The sequence below is a fragment of the Perissodus microlepis genome, chromosome 19 (assembly GCF_051167445.1).
Source record: "Perissodus microlepis isolate ML-2025 ecotype Zambia chromosome 19, ASM5116744v1, whole genome shotgun sequence".
Classification (NCBI taxonomy): Eukaryota; Metazoa; Chordata; class Actinopteri; order Cichliformes; family Cichlidae; genus Perissodus; species Perissodus microlepis.
In genome coordinates, this window is record NC_140479.1 from 15,117,986 (window position 1) to 15,138,544 (window position 20,559).

Below are 20,559 nucleotides of genomic sequence, written 5' to 3' on the forward strand. Positions count from 1 at the left end.
TGTTCTTTTCATGTGTGGGTTACTTGACTTGGTTGGTACTCCAGAACTGATCAATTTAAAATAAGAATATGTGATTACAAACTTAATATATCTCGTTAGCCCTACTTCTTAAGAGGACCTATAAAAGGCTGCGACTGTATATAAGAATGTCCATATGATAAAGCTTACGTGGACTTTCTGCACCATCTTGTGGTACAGACTGGTTTTAAACAAAAGTACCGTCCAGCCCTAGTTCAACTTTCCTCGATGTCTTCAACACAATACGCAGGTTTTTTCAGATTTCAGAATCAGAATCCTTTATTAATCCCTGGGGGAAATTATTTTTTGTTACAGTGCTCCATTATAAACCAACATTAAGACAAGACAGACAATACGCTAACTAAGAATAGTACAATATATACATATATATATATATATATATATATATATATATATATATATATATATACATAAGTCACTCATAAATAAATAGCTGGAAAAGAAACGTGTAGTTGTAGCAGTAACCAGTGTGTTAAGTGGATGTGTTGTACAGGGAGATGGCCACAGGCAGGAAAGATTTCCTGTGTCGTTCAGTGGTGCTTTTCGGTAATCTCAGTCTCTCACTGAACGTGCTCCTGTGACTGACCAGCATGTCATGGAGTGGGTGGGAGGTGTTATCCAACATTGTCTTTATCTTGGACAGCATCCGCCTCTCCGACACCACCTTGAGGGAGTCCAGCTCCATCCCCACAACATTACTGGCCTTACGGATTCGTTTATTAAGTCTGTTGGCATCTGCGACCCTCAGCCTGCTCCCCCAGCATACAACAGCATAGCATTAGCATTGCATTCACAATAACTAGCTAATCATAATACATTTGATTTTTAGGGGCTGCTCATGACACTCAAGGACGCCTTACAAGCCATTAAAAAACAAAATCATGGTATAGAAACCAGTCTATGGAAGATAAAAATAAAATTAGACAGAAAAGGAAAACCTTGTGTTTTAAGGCTGGCCTTGTGAAGCGATCTACGTTTTGTATGTGGTGCATGGGGGGGCCACTCAGCTGAAAGCTCTTAAACCCATGGTGGTCAGGTGGGGAGATACTACAATGAGGGTAAAGGGGTGGATCTGAGAGTACGGCCAGGGACGGTGATGTGTAGAAGATCAGAGAGATGTATAGGTGTGAGATTGTGGAGAGACTTGAAAGAAAGGAGCGGAATCTTAAGATTAATGCGATATTACACAGGAAGCCAGTGAAGCTGTTGAAGGACAGGAGTAATAAGGAAGGAAGGGATTCTGGTAATGCCACGAGCAGAAGAAGTCTATGAAGAAGTTTGTATGGTAAGGGTAGATGGAGAGGACAGAATTATAACCAGAGCATGTACAAGAATAGCACAACTGTTACCTATAAGGGATGGGCACAGCTAACAAATACTGCGTAGGTGGAAATAATGCAGAAAGAGCTATATTACTGATGTGTTTCAAAATCTAAGGTAAGATGACACTTTTGTCACTGTTTATTTAATAAAAACAACTATTTAAAGGCATCTACCTGTCAATCAAACCTGATAATTTTTATTAAAAGACCAACTACCAAATAAACTGAGGGGCTGTTTTCAACATCTATAATAAACTCAAAACCAAGAATTCATTATACTTCTCAAAAATGTGAAGATCTACATATCTGGTGAGGACCATGTGAATGAAAGTGCAAGAAAAAATTTGGTGATCTTTATTGCACCAGTCTGTTAGTAGCAATGGTGGAAAAAGTGCAAAGTGATACAAATACAAAGAACTACAGGGAGTGTGTGCATAAGAATTGGGAACAAATCCAGGAAAGACCTGGCACATCTGACCCTTTAGTTGATCCATCTACTGTTCATGAAGCTTCATCGGAAATGAGAAACGATCTGGGTGGAAGGGTGGCTGTCAAGAAGCCATTCATAAGGAAGGAAAATAGGGAGGAAAAGCTGGGGTATGCCAATGATATATGCATGTGTTTCTAAAGCTCAGCTCCTGGGAGTCCTTCCCTAGGACTGTACTGTTCTTTACAGAGACCTGGAATCTGCTGGATCTATTTGTCCAACTTGGGATTTACAGCTTCAAACACTCCTATTACCACTGAGATCACTTTGGACTTCACCTTCCACATACGTCAGTTGTTCCGTTTCCTGTACTTCTCTTTATAACCCTCTATTTACTCCTCCTTTCTGTATGCTGGGATTGTTACGTCTTCTGCTCCTTGTCAAGCACCACTGCGTCTTGCTGGTTGGCCGGCAGCTGCTTGTCTATCTGGAATATAACTACAGAAAACTACACAGTTTTGATCTATAACAAGGTATTGCATAATAAATAGATACATAAATATACTGATCAATTTGGCAATAAGAAGAAAGTAATATACTTCATACCTATACGGGAATAGATAAACAATTATAGTGTAAGTACCAGAATAAGAAGCACTAAAAAGTAAATACAAAGTTCTCAATTAATTAATTACCACTCTCTTGTGTAACATTTGCATTAACTATTAACCTGTAATAAGAATAATAAGAATAATTAGCGGCATTTGTGCGTCACATGGATAGCAAACTAAAATATTAAAATGGTACAAACTTGACAGAGGGTAGGTCAATGGTAAAATGTGAGCTGAATGGTGTGAATTAAAGGGACTGGAGTGCTGGCTGGTGGTGCCGAGTGACAGCCAGGGGGAGAGAGAGGTCCTCCTCCACCGGAGCAGGAAGCTGCTGCTGGGACTGGCGAGAAGACAGAGGAGGTGCGAAATAACGTCGACATCAGCAGGCAGCGGGGTATCCACCATAATGTAGACCCAACAGTGCGCCACATCTTCCCCACAGTGTGAGCAGATGTCCCGGGTGCAGTAGTGAAAACAAAAGCAGAGCGGGCCGTATTCGTGCACGGTGAAAATGAAGGAGCTGAAGGGCTGCGCTATGCGCTCCTCACTGGGCTTTCTGTCCCGCAGAGAGCTGACTGGGCAGCCGCTCCTGAAGGAGGAATTCCAGAGACGCAGGCTGGCAGGCTGCACCAGCCTCTACAAGAAGGATATGCTCGGACATTTCGGCTGTGTCAACGCCATTGAGTTCTCCAACAACGGCGGGGAATGGCTGGTGTCTGGTAAGTTGTCAAACCCCCCTCTTCTTCCTCTAGCTTGCACTGTTTTAATTTGTTAGCATGCTAACGCTAGCTAGCCAGGCAGTCAGCTGTAACCGTAGCCGATGCTAAGTTAGCCTAGCTTTTCTTGCTGGCTAGTGGGAGTCAAACAGTCAGAGGGGGCAGCAGCAGCAGCTACCTCGGACCGGTCCCATCTTCTGTCAGTGCAGAAGACGACCCATGTGGACTCTGAAGTGGACGTTTTCCCCTCTCGTGAGTCAAATCATGGCGACCTCATGGAAGCTGTTAGTGTCCTGAGAGGATTAAAAACAATCATCTGGCCTAGCGTGACAGCCTGTGGCTTGCCATTTTGAGTCTACAGTTTACATTGCACCGTGGGATTCCAGCATGTTAGCATGAGTCCGCCTTATGACACGCATCTGTTCATCTGCCACAATAAAAAGTAAAAGATGCATACAATACAAACTTGGCTAGAGTTAATTAGCATGTAAGGTTCTTGCATGAAATGCAAATCACTAGTGTTTTAGTCTTGCTGGTATGCAGGCGGTGATATAGAGACTTGAAGGGAGTTGGCAGACAAATGTATCTCATTGCAATCCTGTGAATTTGGATAAGGAAAATATTGTAACTGGGAAACAGTGGTTCCAGGACAAGCAAGGTCCAGTCATGTTGTTAACGTCACATTCAGGTTTTCTCTGGCAAAATGTGATTAGTGTTAAGGGTAAATATGTAGTTCCTGTCTACTTAGTTTAGTACCCCAAACACTTTCTGTTGCAAGTCTCAATACATCCATACAACACTACCATGTATGTCTAAGCACTTTGTTTGGTTTGCTAAACAACATATAGAAAATATTTTTATTTTATCTAGTATTTTTGCTCAAATTTCTGTCACTATTCTGTTACTTGTTGCACTGATTTCACGAAGAGTTTCTTTCCTGAAAGCTCATTTATCTGCAACCCGTGAGAAAGCGTTGTTTTTTTAAAAGTTTGGTCGTAATGCTCCATCTTTACTTGCAGGTGGAGATGACCGTCGGGTGCTTCTGTGGCACATGGAGAAAGCCATCCACGGCCGCTCCAAGCCTGTGAAGCTGAAGGGGGAGCACCTTTCTAACATCTTCTGTCTGGCCTTTGACAGCACCAACAAAAAAGTCTTCTCTGGTGGTAAGAAAAAGACAAGTACTATCTGATCCTTGCTGGACGTAACTACTCTTTTTAACCTTTGAGCTGGAAGTGTTTGTGGGACATGTACAGCAAACAGAATTTAAAAAGTATTCAGATAAAATGTTTAATAGAGACTTTGATGTGCACTGTGGAAAAGGCTGAGTTTGATTCACTGCACATGAACGATGTTGAGTATAAATAATAGATGGGGGGGAAAAAATTAAATTAGCTGCAGGAGTTGCTGAATTATAATGTTTTGGGTACTCCTTGCTGTTTTCAGTCTGGCTGCTATGCAAAAGAGTCCAGAGACTCTAAAGTTCTGTCAGGCTTTACTGAGCTATTATTTGAGAATAAAATAACTATAGTATCTAACACACCCTTTAAAAGAAAACTACAGTTGTGGTCAGAAGTTTACATCCAGTCATTATGGGCATGAACTTCATGGTAATTTTGAGCTTTTAATGGTTTCTTTGAACTGTTCTTTACCTCAGTGAAATGATTGTACAGCATACATCTTACACTTACTTAAATCTTTTAATAAGTGGTTCTGAAGGTTCTACAATCACTGATCATGATTGATTACAACTAGTAGTTTGTCTTTGCAGCATAAAAAGGGAATTATTTCACAGCACTCACTGGACTGACCAATACTCAGAACAATGTTAAAGTCCAAGGAACTCTGTGATGATCTAAGAAGAAGAACTGCAGATTTATACATTGGTAAGGTCTCTTCCAGTCATTTCTAAACAACTGAAGATTCTAATCATCAGTTCAAAAACTGAGCTTTACATCGTCATGGGTGGGTGTCGACTAAGAAAGAAGGCCCTACTCCAAAATGGACTTCTTCACACTTGAGTGAACTTTCCAGCTGCCCACATGGACAAGCCAAATGCCTTCTACAGAATAATAGCTAGTTATTTTTGGATAATTAAAAGTGAGGCTTTGAAACCTGTGTAAAGTACACCAGCTCTAAAGCATGATGGTGGTAGCATTATTCTCTGAGGAAGTTTTGTTCCTACTGGTAGTAAATTGCCAGAGTGGATTGAATAATGAAGGAGGGCCACCTCCAAATTCTTCAACTTCACTTCAGATCAACAGCTAGTTGGTTGAAATCTGTGCACAATTGGTTGTTCCAACAGGATAATTCATTCATTCATTCATTCATTCATTCATTCATTTATTTATTTCACACTTGGTCAACAGTTTCCACAGTTAGTTCTTTCAAACAAACCAACTACACTTTCTGTCAGTAAAGCACTGCAACCATGTGTGAAAAGGAGCAGGCAGAAGAATATATTCTTATTAAACCCTGCCCCCTATCTACAATCCAACTTATATTGCAAGTGGGCACCAAAAGTCAAGGAACACACTAACATTAACACTTATTTCCAGTCCTAACTCAAACCAAACAACAAATTTACAATCAGAATATACCACTCCACATAGTAACAAGGAGAAAAGACAAGTAAATAAAATAAATGAAACAAAAAATAATGGATCCTTATTCAATTAACTCCAATTTCATTCACATTCTTCATATTGAGTTATCGTTTTAGACATGTAACACTTTTTAAAACAATGTAAATTTATACAACTCTTTAAATTATAATGAAGAGAGTTCCACAGTTGTATACCCCTAACCGTTGGACTCATTAATCTTTGTGTTGTCCTAGCTAGCTGATGCTTAAAATAAAATTTCCTTCTGCTGTTTTCTCCCCCCGAACACGTTAGAAATACTCTTTGTAACTTAGAAGGCAAAATATTACTTTTAGCCTTAAACATAATTAATAGTGTCCGTAGTTTCACTAAATCTCCTAATTTTAATAATTTTGATTTTATAAATAATTTATTTGTATGTTCTCTATATTTAACATTATGAATCATTCGTATCACTTTCTTCTGTAATAGCTTTATAGGTTTTATAGTATTCTCATATGTATTCCCCCAAACTTCGACACAGTAACTAAAGTATGGAAAAAAACAATGAGAAATATAAAATGCGCATTGTTTTATAATCTAATAAATCTCTTACATTTCCCAAAATATAAATGTTTTTAACCATCTTCTTTCTAATATACACAATATAGAAAGAAATAATGATCCCTAAACATGCATCAAAACTGGTTATGGAGTAAATTAAACATGCTAACGTTAAACTTCTGGAATAACCATTCCAAGGTGTCTGTGCTAGGAATCCAACCAGTTAAAATGAACTCTACCAATTCTACCAAGGAGAGTGGTTAAATATCCAGCCAGAATTCTACCAAAAGCTTTTTCATGGCTTCAGAAAGCATGTGGTTGAGGTGCAACTCGAACATTTACCAAATATTTTTTAGCAGTGTTTGTACATATTTGAGTCTGTATGTATACTTTGACCCTGTGTGGACTGGAGAAAATTCAAATCAGTTTCAAATTTGTGTACAGCATACATCATCCATTTCTTGCTGGATGATGTATGCTGTACAATCATTCCACCCTGGGAAAAAGAACAGCTCAAAGAAACGACTTAAAGCTCAAAATTAGTACGACATTCATGCATGTTACTGTATGTTAACTTCTGACCACAGCTGTAGCTTGAAGTTTAAAATGTATCCTTTTCCTTCACCTTGTAACCTGCTTTATGTGTTTGTTGTTGAACAGGAAATGATGAACAGGTGATTCTCCACGATGTGGAGAGGTGGGTAAAATGACCCTTGTTACTGTAGTATCAAAATATTTTGATGAGCTCATAGCCATCATGAAAAGGTCAGCGATTTAACCGCGCTAACAAAATGATTAACGCTTGACTGATTGCTGCTCCTGCAGGAGGGAAACTCTGAACGTGTTCCTGCATATCGACGCTGTGTACAGCTTGTCCGTCAGCCCGGTCAATGACAATGTGTTTGCCAGCTCATCCGATGACGGACGGGTGCTTATTTGGGACACTCGCGAACCGCCTCATGGAGGTAAGAGCAGTTGGATTAGATGATGAATAAGTTTGTATAGATCAGTTCGAAATCCCATGCATTTCGCACATTGGACGTTTCAGACACCGATCTCTTATGTTTGCTGTCATGGTTGTAATTGATAAAGCTGCTAATATCCAGTCACACGGTGTATTGTAAGTGTGTGTGATGGGTCTTGGTGAGACTTGTTGATATTTTTACAAATGCAGTGGATCATCTTGCATGACGTCTCCATCCTGCTATTTTAGAAGCCTTCCTTGTGACCAAGTTGGCCTGATAATACATTTAGCAACATTGGGCTTCCTTTTCTGCCTGCAGGCTTTTTTTTTTCACCTGCTGTAGTCCAAAAAAATGTTTTTGCGTTCCTCTCATGATGGATCCAATTTCCACTGTATGCAGAAAGCCCTGTGCTGCTATTTGAATGATTGAGTGTGATTGTTTGAAATGTAACATTCCTTTATTAAAAACTGCTGTGAATATGAAAATCTTCTCTCCCTGTAGAGCCCTTCTGCTTGGCCAGCTACCCCTCAGCCTTCCACAGTGTAATGTTTAACCCCGTGGAGCCCAGATTGCTCGCCACGGCCAATTCCAAGGAGGGTGTTGGATTGTGGGACATCCGCAAGCCGCGCAGGTCAGACATGCTTCTCTTTTCTTTGTCTTTAAGAGATGATTAACATTTGTTCTTCTCGAAGAATAAATTGACTCAGCAGTGGAAATTATTATGATGTTGAAGCATAAAAATAAGATGGCATCTGCTTGTATTTTATCCATTGTAGTAAGAGCCTTTCATGCAGTAAAACTTTTTTTACTGAAATGGAAAAAACCTGAAACTACCTTTAAAAAAAAAAAATCTTTGTGGTTTCACATAAAGCAGTCTAAGCCAGAAAATTATTAAGTAACAGATTTACCTGACAATCTCCACCAGATGGCACTGTAACATCACCATTAAACTAACACCTGCTTTTCCTCTTCCAATAGCACAACTGTATGGTGGCCCTGAGAGGCCAAACGGACTCAAACTTAAGAAAACACCAGCAAATAAAAAAAAAAAAATGCTGCAAAAATGTAAAACAAAAGGTTATAAAAAAAAATAAGCGACAAAAACTGAAGCGTTTGTGGAAACACAATGACTTGATGAATCAGATCTGGAAGTGAAAAGCTACCAGTAAACATAAGTGTCTTAATTCATATAGAATGGATATCAGAGGCTCAAAGAAGTTAATTTTTGCTAAATGGGGCTTAGAAGGCAGTTAATACAAACACATAACATCCTTACAATATATGGTGTAACACTATAGATAAACTTACCTCAAAATATATAAAGCATATTAAGATCTACAGCAATAACATGCAACAAACAGCTATACTATTAATCCATATCCAGGCATATTCATATAACTGAAGAAAAAGAAATAGTGACATTTATTTTTAGGTATGGGTCCAAACTACACTGTGGTCATTAAGGATGTTGTTGTTTTAACTTGTTTTAATGCTTTGTATCTTATTCTGTTTAATATGAACAAGCACCGAAAAGTGAAGTCAGTGATCACTGTCGGTCTCACTGGGTTTTTATTACTGCTGTTCATTTGCAGCACGTTTTAAAGCTCAGTTTTTAAAACCTTAGGATGTAGCTACAGCACAGGGCTCATTGCTCGCCAGACACCAGATATTTAAACGGGTCAGAAAAGAATCACTCTGAGGATAACAAAGATTTGAAAGGAACAGGAGTTTTATATAGCGAGTAATGCTAGCATTCACAACCTGTCTGCATTTTTCAGCACTTTCTGTTTGTGGATTAACTGGCATTAATTATCCATAAACTTGTGCTTTTACAGCATTTTTCTATTTGCTGGTGTTTTTTTGTTTGTTTGTTTTCACGTTGCAGTTTGTTTGGCCTCTCAGGGCCACCGTAGGACTCTCCTCCCACTGCAAAACAAAAACAAATGTTTGCACCAATAAAAATGTGTCTGTGAAAACACTGAACTGAATGGCGCTGAGTGTGAGTTTAGACATACTTGGGATTTTAGCGCAGAAATGATGGCCAGTAAAAGTAAACACTGAGTCATTTCTCCCCCACCGGTGTTGGCTCTGCTTCTCTGCAGTGAGGGGGATGTTTAGAGACGCTCCTTAGAAATGTCCTCAGTTCACTATCAAGTTTAAAAATAGCTTCCAGCTGAAAGGTGTTTCATGAAATATTTAATTTACTTAGCCAGAGTAATTTAACAGTCTCCCCTTGGCTAAAGGGCGGACATGCTTTCTAATGATGTCATTTTCATCGAGATTATGATGTACAGTAATGTGCAAAAGTCCTGAGCCACCCTCATTCTTTATATTTTGCAGCTAGACTTTGTTATAATTTCTTAAGTGGTTTTTAGCTGTAGATCTCCAGACTTTCTGAAGTTTTTCAAAGTTTTTCTTTTTGGCTGCTTTTTCACTCATTTTCAGTCCAGTCATTGTATGTGACCATTTTCAGAATAATGTTTTCACCCATCTAAAAAAGCACCTAACTCCAGGGATGAATCGTTTTTGTGTACACAGACAACTTAGCAATGAGCCAATTTTCAATTGTATCTTTAACTAGCAGCCTGTCATAAAAACACAGCAGTTGCTCCCATTTGCCAAAGATAGCAAAGTTTGAGAGACATAAAAAAGTATTTTTGCACCAACTAGGTGATTTCCAAAGAGCTACTAGCTGAAAACTTTCAATTTGTCTTCATTGTGTCCAGTATGTCCTAAAAAAAAAACAGCATGAGACAGTTGGAGGACAAAAGAAGTGGCAGCCCTTAAGAAAAAAAACACAGCAGATGAATAACATCTGGACATTATGTCCTTAACAAAAAGGAAACTTTTCAGGAACGACTCCAGACCTGAGACATGTATCTGACCCTTCAGTTGATTGATCTTTTTGCTTAAAGCCCCAGTAGACATGGAGTGAGTGAAAGGATGGCTGGCAAGAAGCCGTTCTTAATGAAGGGAAATGAGGACAAAAGGCTAAGATCTGCTAAATTGCACAAGAACTGGATTGAAAATCAGTGGCAACAGTTCTTATGGAGTGATGGATCCAAGTTTAACTTTTTCTTTTATACAAAAACACACAGTGGAACATTATCAGTCAGTGGCCTTTCCAGAGACTGAACCTCAACATTATTGAAGTTTTGGATCATCTAAAGGCATCCAAACATCCACAGACGAGCTTTGAGAGCTCTTCCCAAAGGCTATAAAGAATTACAAGAAAGCTTGACTATGAGAGTTCTGGGTGTGTTGAATAAAGGTGTTTATCCCAAATATGGACCTTCAAGCTCATTAGAATTGTACAAATGCAGTTTTTGATTTATATACTGTGTTTTCATTTATATTTGCAAATGTTTGACTAAGTCACTGCACCCATTTCCCATTTTCTTAGCAAAGTATAAAGAATTTACTCAAGTCTTGCACAGAATTGTATCTTTCTCTCGCTGTTTTCTCCTGGGGAGTTCTTTCAAAGGTGCCAAAGTATGTGGAAAAGTATGAAGATCAGTACTTAGAAATTGTGTAATGCTGTTTTAGTAAACAAGAAAAAGGCGTGCTATTCATCTGTCTGAATAATGACTCATCAGCACTGTTGTTTCTCTTAAATAAATACTTAAATATTTTGGCTCTCATTATTGGAACTACAAGATATTTATTTTGGGATTACTTATGTAGTGAAAATCACTTTGTTTTATCCTCATCTGGTTGTTTAAAAAAGCTGTTGCCTACATATTCTTGCTGTCTTCTGTGATTGTAGTACTGTGAACAATGAGACGGGTATTATCATTTCTCTCCTCTCGCCCTCTCAGCTCGCTGCTCCGTTATGGAGGCAGTATGTCCCTGCAGAGCGCCATGAGTGTTCGCTTCAACAGCACCGGCACCCAGCTGCTGGCTCTGCGGCGCCGCCTGCCGCCGGTCCTCTACGAGCTGCACTCCCGGCTTCCCAGCTTCCAGTTCGATAACCAGGGCTACTTCAACTCCTGCACCATGAAGAGCTGCTGCTTCGCCGGGGACAAGGATCAGGTCGGTAAACAGATCATATGTGTTTACCGACCCGTGTTTTAAATGATACACAGGACAGCTGATTTTCTCGAGTGGGATTTAGCTCCTAAAACAATAAGCACGTACGAAACATAGAACCGTGATTGTTTTAACTGACTTTGTGGATACCTCAAATGAAATTTAAGGAGGGTATTTGGAGACACAATAAAAATAGAAGAATATATTAGTTCCTTCTGTGAAACTGGGACTTTTGAGTGTTGGAGGAGCACCAGAAGCCCCTGGCCTCAGTCACTGATCCTCCTGTTGGTCCTCTTCAGACATGACATCAGCCTCTAGTCATGTTTATTACGTTAACATTTGCCTTTGGTGTCAGTTAGGCTCAGAAAGGCTTAAAAAAGATCTGAAGGTAGTTCAAAGAGTGCAGAATCGGGTCAGGACAGCACAATAAGGTTTGAATTTCCTCAGCTGCTGATGGAATGGAATTTCTTTAACACCTACACAGCAGTCGTGAACTTTTCTAGACATTAATTGATGAAGGCACATGTGAGGAGGCAAATTTCCAACCCAGCCAAGTCCGATATCTAACAGTCTTTTTGACCTGCTAGCTCCTTAATACAAAGACTGTAAATTATGATTTGCACAGATGTGAGATCAGTGCAGGTAGTTGTCCAATGAAATCACAGCTTGTAAGTGTATTTCTTGTGTCCTGCTTCAACCCCCTCCACTCAGAAAACACTGTTGCCTAAATTGTTTGATTTTTGACCAGCGAGAATGCATCTGACAGGAACTGTTTCCTGCTCTGTGTCAAAATGCAAGAAGAAAAACAGACTTTGAACAGTCTTTCTGCCTTTTTCTGATATTTTCCAGAGTTCATTAGTGGACTCATTAATCTAGAATTTGCAGAGTTCCAGATAATATTTTAAGATGATTCATTTTTATTGAACTATTATCAAAATTTACTGATAAAATCGACCTTTCACTTTATTGGAAAACCATAACATATGCAGTAATAACATGTATTAAACGACCTGCTCGTCAGTTTGTAGCATTTTGCAGGTTCCAACTATGTTTAATTTGTAATCAGGGATGTAACGACTTTCAAATTGTCAGGTGTACATTCACATAATCATGACCTGAGCTGTACTAACCTGTTTGTGCAGCAGCTGTTCTGGGCCTGTTTAATCACAAATCATTTCCCTGTGTTTAATGTTTAGCAGGTTTTCATGAAAACTTACTTGCTGCTTTGTTTGACATAAACAAAGCAGAAGGCATCTTGCAAAAGGTTATTATATACACAGTGAGCCATCTGTGTAGCTATTTTTTGCCATAATCAGTTTATCTTTTTTTTTTTTCCAGGAAAAGCACTGCATCATAATTACATTGATATTTTAAAACTGAGTTTACTGAGCCTCTGAGTATTTTGAGATGCTGTGTGAGTGCAGTTTGAGAATTTCCTAAGCCAAGTAGAATACTCTCAGCTTCTTGTACTAGGTGTACTAATTACACAATGGATGTTGGAGGATAATGAGAAGAAGTGTTATAAGAAACCAAGCGACTGACAGGATGTGATGGAGGTTTGACCAAATGTAGCAGCTGTAACCGAGTAGCTCTTTTTTTCATGCAGGCTCTGCTTGTAGTAGAGGATTTTCTCAGAATGGTGTGAGAGCAGAAGAGCTGAGTGGTGACTTGCTGCATGAAGCTGATAGAAAGGAAAGAGGGGAGTTAGTTTTGGGCACAACATTCCTTTCCTGATGTGTCCTCTGGGAACGGGAGGCAAAGCACACAGGTGTTGAGCTAAAAATGTGTCCATGCCCAGCAGCTAAACTAATCTCACAGTCTCAGCCTCAGGCATGATTACTTTTCATCCCTGTTGATCATTTTATGTAGGATTTCTCTTTGATGAAGACACAGGACATGGGTTTTCTAAAAGCATGCATATAATGTTGGAAAAGAACTGTGTAAAAACAGTGGACAGTAAAACCCTGTGAAGAAAAATGCACCGGCGCAGACCGGCAGAATGTTTACAGAAGGAAATTGAAGACATTCATTTAAAGTAATTTGCTGATGAAACACCACAAAAATATTCCACAGTTTGACAGATTGTAAGGAGCAGATGACGATGCCTTAAAGCAAATGTGAATTATTTTATCAGAGAAGAATTTGCCTCCACTTGTAAAATGGGGCTTGAAAGACATTCCCGTTAAATAAAAATCTGCTAAAAAGAAAGATTGAAAGATGTAGATTTTGTTTTTTTTGATTCTTTGAACGCTGCTGCTGGTTACCTAAATAGGGTAACATCTGCATACGCAAAATATGCATTCACTGGCTGCTTTATAAGCTGTTTGTTCATGCAAAAATGAGCCAAATCTAATGTCTGTAAGTTAATGCATTTAGGCTTGTAACCATGGTCAAGATGACCTGCTGAAGTTTAAACTGAGCATCAAAATGGGGAAGAAAGGTTATTTAAGTAACTCTGAACTTGGTGCAGTTGTTGGTGCCAGACTGGTGTGAATACTTCAGAAACTGCTGATGTACTGGGATTTTCCCACACACCCATTTTCAGGATTTATAGAGAACGGTCTGAAAAAGAGGAAATATCCACTGAGCGTCTGTTCTCTGGATGAAAGCGCATTGTTGATGCCTTAGGTCAGAGGAGAATGGCCAAACTGCTGAAGGCAACAGTAACTCAAATAACCAGTAATTACAACCAAGGTATGCAGAAGAGCATCTCTGAATCAACATCCCATAAAACCTTGAAGCAGACGGCTTGCATCAGCAGAAGACCACACTGGTTTTCACTCCTCTCAGCTCAGCACAGGAAACTGAGGATTTAAGTCATACTGACTCAACACAATTGGACAAGAGAAGATTGGAGCAATGTTGCCTGGTCTGAGGCTCAATTTCTGCTGCGTTGTTCACAGGTTAGGGTCAGAATTTGGCATAAACAACATGAAAACACCTTTCCCTCCTGCCTTGAATCATCGGTTTAGGCTGGTTGTGAGGATGATTAAATGCCACATCCTACCTGAGTATTGTTGTGGATCACAGCCATTCCTCTATGAAGGCTTTTTCCAGCAGGATAATGTGACTTGTCACATAGCTGAAATCCTCTGAAACAGGTTTTTTGAACATTAGAAAGAGCTCACTCTACACAAGTCCCTTTCTTTTTTCTAAAACTCTAAAGTCTGGTTAACATCACCAGGACATGTAATGCAGTGGATATGCTAGCTGTAAATGGGTTTTAACCATAAAGTAATTCTTCTTTCTAGTCTTTCCTTCTTCATGCTGTTTTAAGTCATACGTATAAGAACATAGAGCACCCCCACCCCGACTATGTCAAAGCCTACCTTAAGCGACAGGTTCAAGTGGAACCATCTGTTCCCAAAATCCAACAACAGTCAAGACGGGCAGCAGGAGCTCTGTTGGGGTCAGACTGCCGTGTCGTGTGAAGGCGGCATTTGATCGCACATTATGAGACACGGTGTCGCGATAAGATCGGTTGTTTTTGTGCTACGTATTGCCCAACCACCCAAATTCCCCATGGTTCATTACTCCCAGCATACATACGCATGTGAGCAATTTCCTGTTTATAGGTGAAATGGAAAGTTTAAGTCATACAAACTGGGGCAGATTGCAATCTAAACATCCTTTTGTTTTCCCCTTTCTCCTTCAGTACATCTTGTCTGGGTCAGACGACTTCAACCTCTACATGTGGAAAATCCCAAAGGATCCAGAAGCAGGTGAGTTATTGGATCTAACTGCACCGATGGCATATTTATGTCTTTGCGCTGTTATGTTGAGCAGGATTTATTGCATTTTTGACATTTTGGTGCAACAAAAGAAGTGAAATGATTTGATAATCTATATCCCAGTGTGAGATTGTCTTCTGTCTAGTCAGCACATTAAGCCTGACAACGTTTTGCACTTGGAGACATCATCAGGGCAGACTGTGGTTTACCCTCAGCTCATTTGGTTATAATAGACTTTCCAGGCACGAGTAACTACAGAATAACCTGTAGCTAAGCTTCAATGCAATGTCAAATTAACGTTGAATGTTTCCACCTGCTCACACGAACTAAAAACAATTTAGAAATTACTGCTCGATATATTCTTACAGTGAAAATGCCTCAGATATAATTACTCCAGGAGGAAAATCCCCAGAAATGCAGCAATCCAAGAATGTGGTATTTGTAGCTCTGTAACACCACCTGCCATATTTATGACTTTTCAAGGAGTTACTCACACTCGAAATATGCACACAGAGCCTTTTTGTTTGTCAGGCTAATGGTATATTATAACTGCTATATTTCACAGTCTGCATTTTCTGTCTCAGGAGATCAAGAATCAGGCTGAATTGCTGTATAACCGAATGTTTTTCTTCTTTAACGAGTCCCTGTTGTAGTCTTCCATTTCTGTGCTCTGAACGGATGTGTTTTTGTTACGGTAACATGTTAACAAAGCTTTTCTTTTAAGGAGGCCCTGGTCGTGTTGTTAACGGAGCTTTCATGGTCCTGAAGGGTCACCGCTCCATAGTCAACCAGGTCCGCTTCAACCCTCACACATACATGATCTGCTCCTCCGGTGTGGAGAAAGTCATCAAGGTAAGTAAAGGAACCTTTATACTGTGATTTGTTTTTCTGACTTTAGTAACTGCATATAAGAAATGTTTGCTGCAGACACTAAAACATTCTGACCAGGCTGTAAATATAATATAAAACAGGCAGTTTAACAGGGAATCTCTTGGGATTGACTCGCTCTTTGAGTCCACCTCAAATGGTCGTTTGAGGAAGTTTTTGGCGTCAGCTCTTCTTTCGGGCTTCATGTTGGTGCACAGATGTGTCTCTTTCCATTTTCTGCAGCATCAGGGTGACGAGCGGTTAGAGAAATGATCCTGTTAGTGGACTGTCCCAACATCCGAGTCTCAGCATCATCTGTTGCTTGGACAGCAAACGTGCCCTTAAGTGAGACATTGGTCTCCAATGACACCACTGAGTAACTGACTGAGCTCTAACGTCCCGCTTGTGCAGTGGGGATTGAAAACGGATGGATTTCCCCGATCACTATTGTCAACTGAAGCAGATGATGTTAGGCAGTGTTCATAAAGTGGGTCCTGAAAGATGTAAGAGATTCTACACATACAGTATTTCTGAAACCAGAGCTAGACTATATTATGAGATACAACAAGGCTTTCTAAAATCTTTGCAGTTTAAGGCAGCTAAAGGTTGTGTAAGCGTTGAAATAAACACGTATTATTGCTAAACTCTTCACTTGAGCTGCAGTATCAGTTAAATATTGTAGTTAAAATAAAAAAAACTGAGGCTTCTCATTAAGTTCTCTCAGTCTGCTGAAGCCATTTGTTTTCATCTGTGTAACACATCGAATCTGGTTGTCTGCAGATAGTGAATCATTTGGTACAGCATGATTTTATAATATTAGAATTAGAGCTGCGTTTCTGTATTATCTTATGAGAAAATATGCTGCTCATGTTCTCAGTAAACCAGGCAAGCAGTGAAGTTTGCTTCATGTCTTAAAGTTAATAACACAGCTTTGCATCATCAGTTTGCTTCTCCCCATAGAAGCGGTTGTTTTATCCTCTTTGCTTGTGTGTAAGTGGTCCACATCCTTGGATGTGTGTTTCTCAAAAAATCCTGAAAGTAGAGGAGATGAGCTTGTAAACATGCAGTACTCTGCAATAATCTTGAGCTACGCCTTATTTCTTTATAATTTGCTTTGAAAGTGGTTGCATCATCTTATTTAAACATGTGCAAACATTCATGGAAACAAACATCAGGCAAATTAGAAAGTGAAACGGTGAATATTTGGTATGACAACCTTTTATTCTTCAGCACAGTGTGAACTCTCTTTGGCAGCTTTCTTGTAATTTAAGAATCTTCGGGAATAGTTCTCCAGGCTTCTTGAAAGACATTCAGCGCTCTTCTTTGGATGTAAAATGTTTTACATTATTTTTGACACTACCTCCCAACACCACTGTAACCCCAAACAATACAAATGCACATACAATTCTTTCAATTTAAAACAGACATCTCGCTAAGTTGTCTGTTATGTGCAGACCCAATACTGAGTCATCTCTTGAGCTAGGTGCAATATTTCTGCATGAATGATTCAGAGGTCAGTGTTAAGTAGCTTGACAAAAACAAACAAACAAAAAAAATCCTCTCAAAATAGTTGGGTATCGGAGCTGCAGTGAAAAAGCAGGCATAACCTTGTAAGGCCTTCCAATATCCTGGAAAACTGTTGCTCAGCACCACTTTGAATGATTCAGGAACGTTTGGCTGCTTGGAAGCAAAATATAAAGAAATGAGGAGTGGCTCAAGACTTTTGCACAGTACAGTTATACCTGTGCATGATAATAAGCAGACTGCAAGCATACAACATAGCCTAGCTGAGCTCTAAACTTTTTGTATTTGTGTATATATTTATATATTATATAAAAATTAAAAATGGCTTCTTCGGTTTAAGAAATTCTGTCATTGATGGTGACAAAAGCCAGCTTCTCTTTTTTTGTTATTTTGGTTACACAAACTTGTACGTCACTGCTCTGAGTGGAAGTCGATACAGGTACAGGTGTTATAACCTGATCCTGGCTCACTCTTCCTACTCCTCACTTTCTCTCTGTCATCTCATGTTTTTGTGTGTTTTTTAACTGCATCTTTCCCTTTTCCTTCCTTCTACTTCACCCTCCACTCACCTACCTTTACCCTTTTATGTTTCTGCCCATCTTAGGTGTGGAGTCCCTACCAGCAGCCTGACAGTCTGGGAGATCTGGAGGGTCGTGTGGAGGACAAATCCCGCAGCCTCTACACTCACGAGGAGTACATCACCCTGGTTCTCAACAGTGGTAGTGGTCTGTCCCACGATTATGTCAGCCAGTCTATCCAGGAGGACCCCCGCATGATGGCTTTCTTCGACTCATTGGTGCGTCGGGAGATTGAGGGCTGGAGCTCAGACTCTGACACTGACCTAAGTGAGGAAGCCATCATGCAGCTCCACGCCCGGGGACGCCGCTCCACACGAACCACACCAACCGCTCCTACTGCTGCCTCTGCTGCGGGTCACCACAGCAACTCTGATAACTCCTCCTCCTCCTCCCTGGCTGGACCTGATGCTTCAGGAGCAGAAGAGCAAGCCGGAGACGAGGGGGAGGAACGACCCAGGAGACGAAGCAGACATCAGCGCCATCAATCTGGCTTCCTGGTGAATGAGGACTCAGACTCAAGCGAATTTTGGCTCGACCCAATGCCCCGGCCTCGATCCCCAAGCCCCAGGGACAACTCCACAATTTCCAGTCCCACCTCCTCTCCTTCGCTTCCCGCTGGAGCCTCTAGCTCCTCCACATCCACTTCCAGTTCCAGCAGCGACGAGGAGGAGCGCCGTAGCGCCGTGAGGCGGCGTAACGTCATGAGGCGCAGACGCATGCATGTTGTCTCCAGAGCTGGGGATCGCCCCGAGTCCGTACAAGCTCTCTTTTCCGCCATCGACTCTTGCAGTTACCCATCAATCTCCATCGATGACCTGTCTTCCTCCTCGTCAGGCGAGGAACAAAACGCCCTCGAAATCAAGCCCCGAACCGGCGGCGCCACAGAGGAGGAAAAATGTCTGAGCCCTTCAGACTTTGTGTGTCTGAGCCCAGTAATGTCTCCTGAGAGCCAAGAGAATGAGGAAGGGAGTGACAGGACTGAGCTGGAAAGACATCCAGCTGCATCTCCTCAGTCACTGGATGGATGCAGGACTGAAGGGAGGGCTGCTACAGAGCCAGTTTTAGACAGCTCTGATAGCGGAGAAGCGTGTGGCAGCTCACCGGCCGTAGACAGCACCTCCCAGAGCCGATGCACCCCCGGAGTGAACGGGCAGCACCGGACTGTGGCACCAATGGGAGAGTACACGACTGAGGGCCCACATGTTGCCTCAGATCCAGAGGAAGAGACTGGCGTTCCACCTGAAGACAAGTGGCCACAGAGAGAAAAAGTCCCCGCACTGAGTGCTCTAAAGCGGACTCACGTGGGATCAGACGAAGCAGAGTCAGCCTCCTCGCCCTCAGAAAAGAAGCTAAAAACATAGTGATACTTTCTCGCCCTGGAAAGAAACTGTTAAGAGACTTCATTTGGGAAGTGGGTTTTCTATGCGTTTTTACAACTCAGCTTTTCTCCTCTGTTTTTTTTGTCATGTGACACACACTAACTGCTTACGAGCCGAAGGCGCTAGGAAGCTAAAAAAAAATGACAGTGATTCGTTTTTTGTTTGAGAACAAATCAGTCAGACGTTGTCGTCATTCTTCAGGTCGAACCACAGATGACATTAAGAGATGTATAACATAAGCTTAATATTGTTGATAACAGTGAGACGTGTTTAAGTGAGACGCATTTATTTTCATGCATCATCAGTGTTTCTTTCTCAAGCTCTGGTTGTTGCACAAAACTCCACCCTGGATTTGGAGCTCTTCCAACCATAACAACAAAACAGTCTTTTGTAGGAAAAAAGCTTGGCGGAATTTTAATTTCTGTGATTTCACACTGAGTGTAAATCTGGTTAGGCTTATTCTCATTTTTAAGTGATTCTCGGCTCAGACTGCTTCAGGGGGGCCTGAAGAATTGACTGCCTCCATAGAAATCCTGAGGAGCACCGTTTGTATAAGCTGTGTATTGAAATGATGCTTTCATTGTCTCAACCAGCTGTTCTTGGTCTCATTATCCAGCCCATGGGTACCATTACAAGCCAGCTCGCTTTTGTTTTCTTGCAATTAAAGAATAATTTGTTCTCTAGTGACAAAGCAACAGCGTCTTCCTAAGGCTGACTCGCCGATGGGTGAAACATTTACTCTTTCTGACACACGTCTGTCTGAGGTAATGGAAAACGAGTCATTTTATTGTAGATATCGGCTACTCTACTGCTGTGAGCTTACGGAGTTGCCATGGCAACGCAGCCTCAACTCTCCCGTTAAAGAAACGTGACCCTGAGCAAACCGTATCAGTCCGAGTAGAATCTTTTATTGACTTAACCAAAAAGCTGCATTTATTTAGGAGAGTGAGTTCAGTCAATTATGATCAGTCTGCTAATACTGCAGATTTACATGTTAATACAAGTGATTAATTTCTGAAAAACACTGGAATGGGACAGGACCAAAGTCTTGGATTTCACTGTTAGGGAACTAGATTGGGATCAAGGATAAAAAACAAACAAACTATATTTTCAGTCCACGAATTTCCAGAATTTAGAGGAAAAATGCCAGAAGAAAGTCTTTTTTTTTCTTCTTAATTCACAGAACTACAAAAAAAAGCCAGAATTTTTCCCACATGAAAGTCTGACT

At 40.6% G+C, this 20,559-nt stretch overlaps 1 protein-coding gene across 1 annotated transcript; it reads left to right on the plus strand.

Annotated features, from left to right (window-relative positions):
- Window positions 1-2,637: 2,637 nt before the first annotated feature.
- Window positions 2,638-20,014, plus strand: dcaf5 (ddb1 and cul4 associated factor 5). The gene is made up of 9 exons (XM_084914593.1): window positions 2,638-3,118; window positions 4,135-4,278; window positions 6,919-6,955; window positions 7,084-7,223; window positions 7,725-7,854; window positions 11,042-11,255; window positions 14,908-14,974; window positions 15,708-15,835; window positions 17,979-20,014. The coding sequence occupies exons 1-9, from the start codon at window positions 2,911-2,913 to the stop codon at window positions 19,311-19,313; spliced, it is 2,403 nt and encodes an 800-aa protein (XP_084770719.1). The 5' UTR covers window positions 2,638-2,910; the 3' UTR covers window positions 19,314-20,014.
- The last annotated feature ends 545 nt before the right edge of the window (window positions 20,015-20,559 follow it).

Bases quoted from the DNA above. Each gene is read 5' to 3' on its own strand.
- dcaf5 (XM_084914593.1), top strand. From the start codon at position 2,911: ATGAAGGAGCTGAAGGGCTGCGCTATGCGCTCCTCACTGGGCTTTCTG. The intron at 7,224-7,724 runs GTAAGAGCAGTT...CTCTCCCTGTAG, and splicing joins TCGCGAACCGCCTCATGGAG to AGCCCTTCTGCTTGGCCAGC. The intron at 11,256-14,907 runs GTCGGTAAACAG...TTTCTCCTTCAG, and splicing joins TCGCCGGGGACAAGGATCAG to TACATCTTGTCTGGGTCAGA.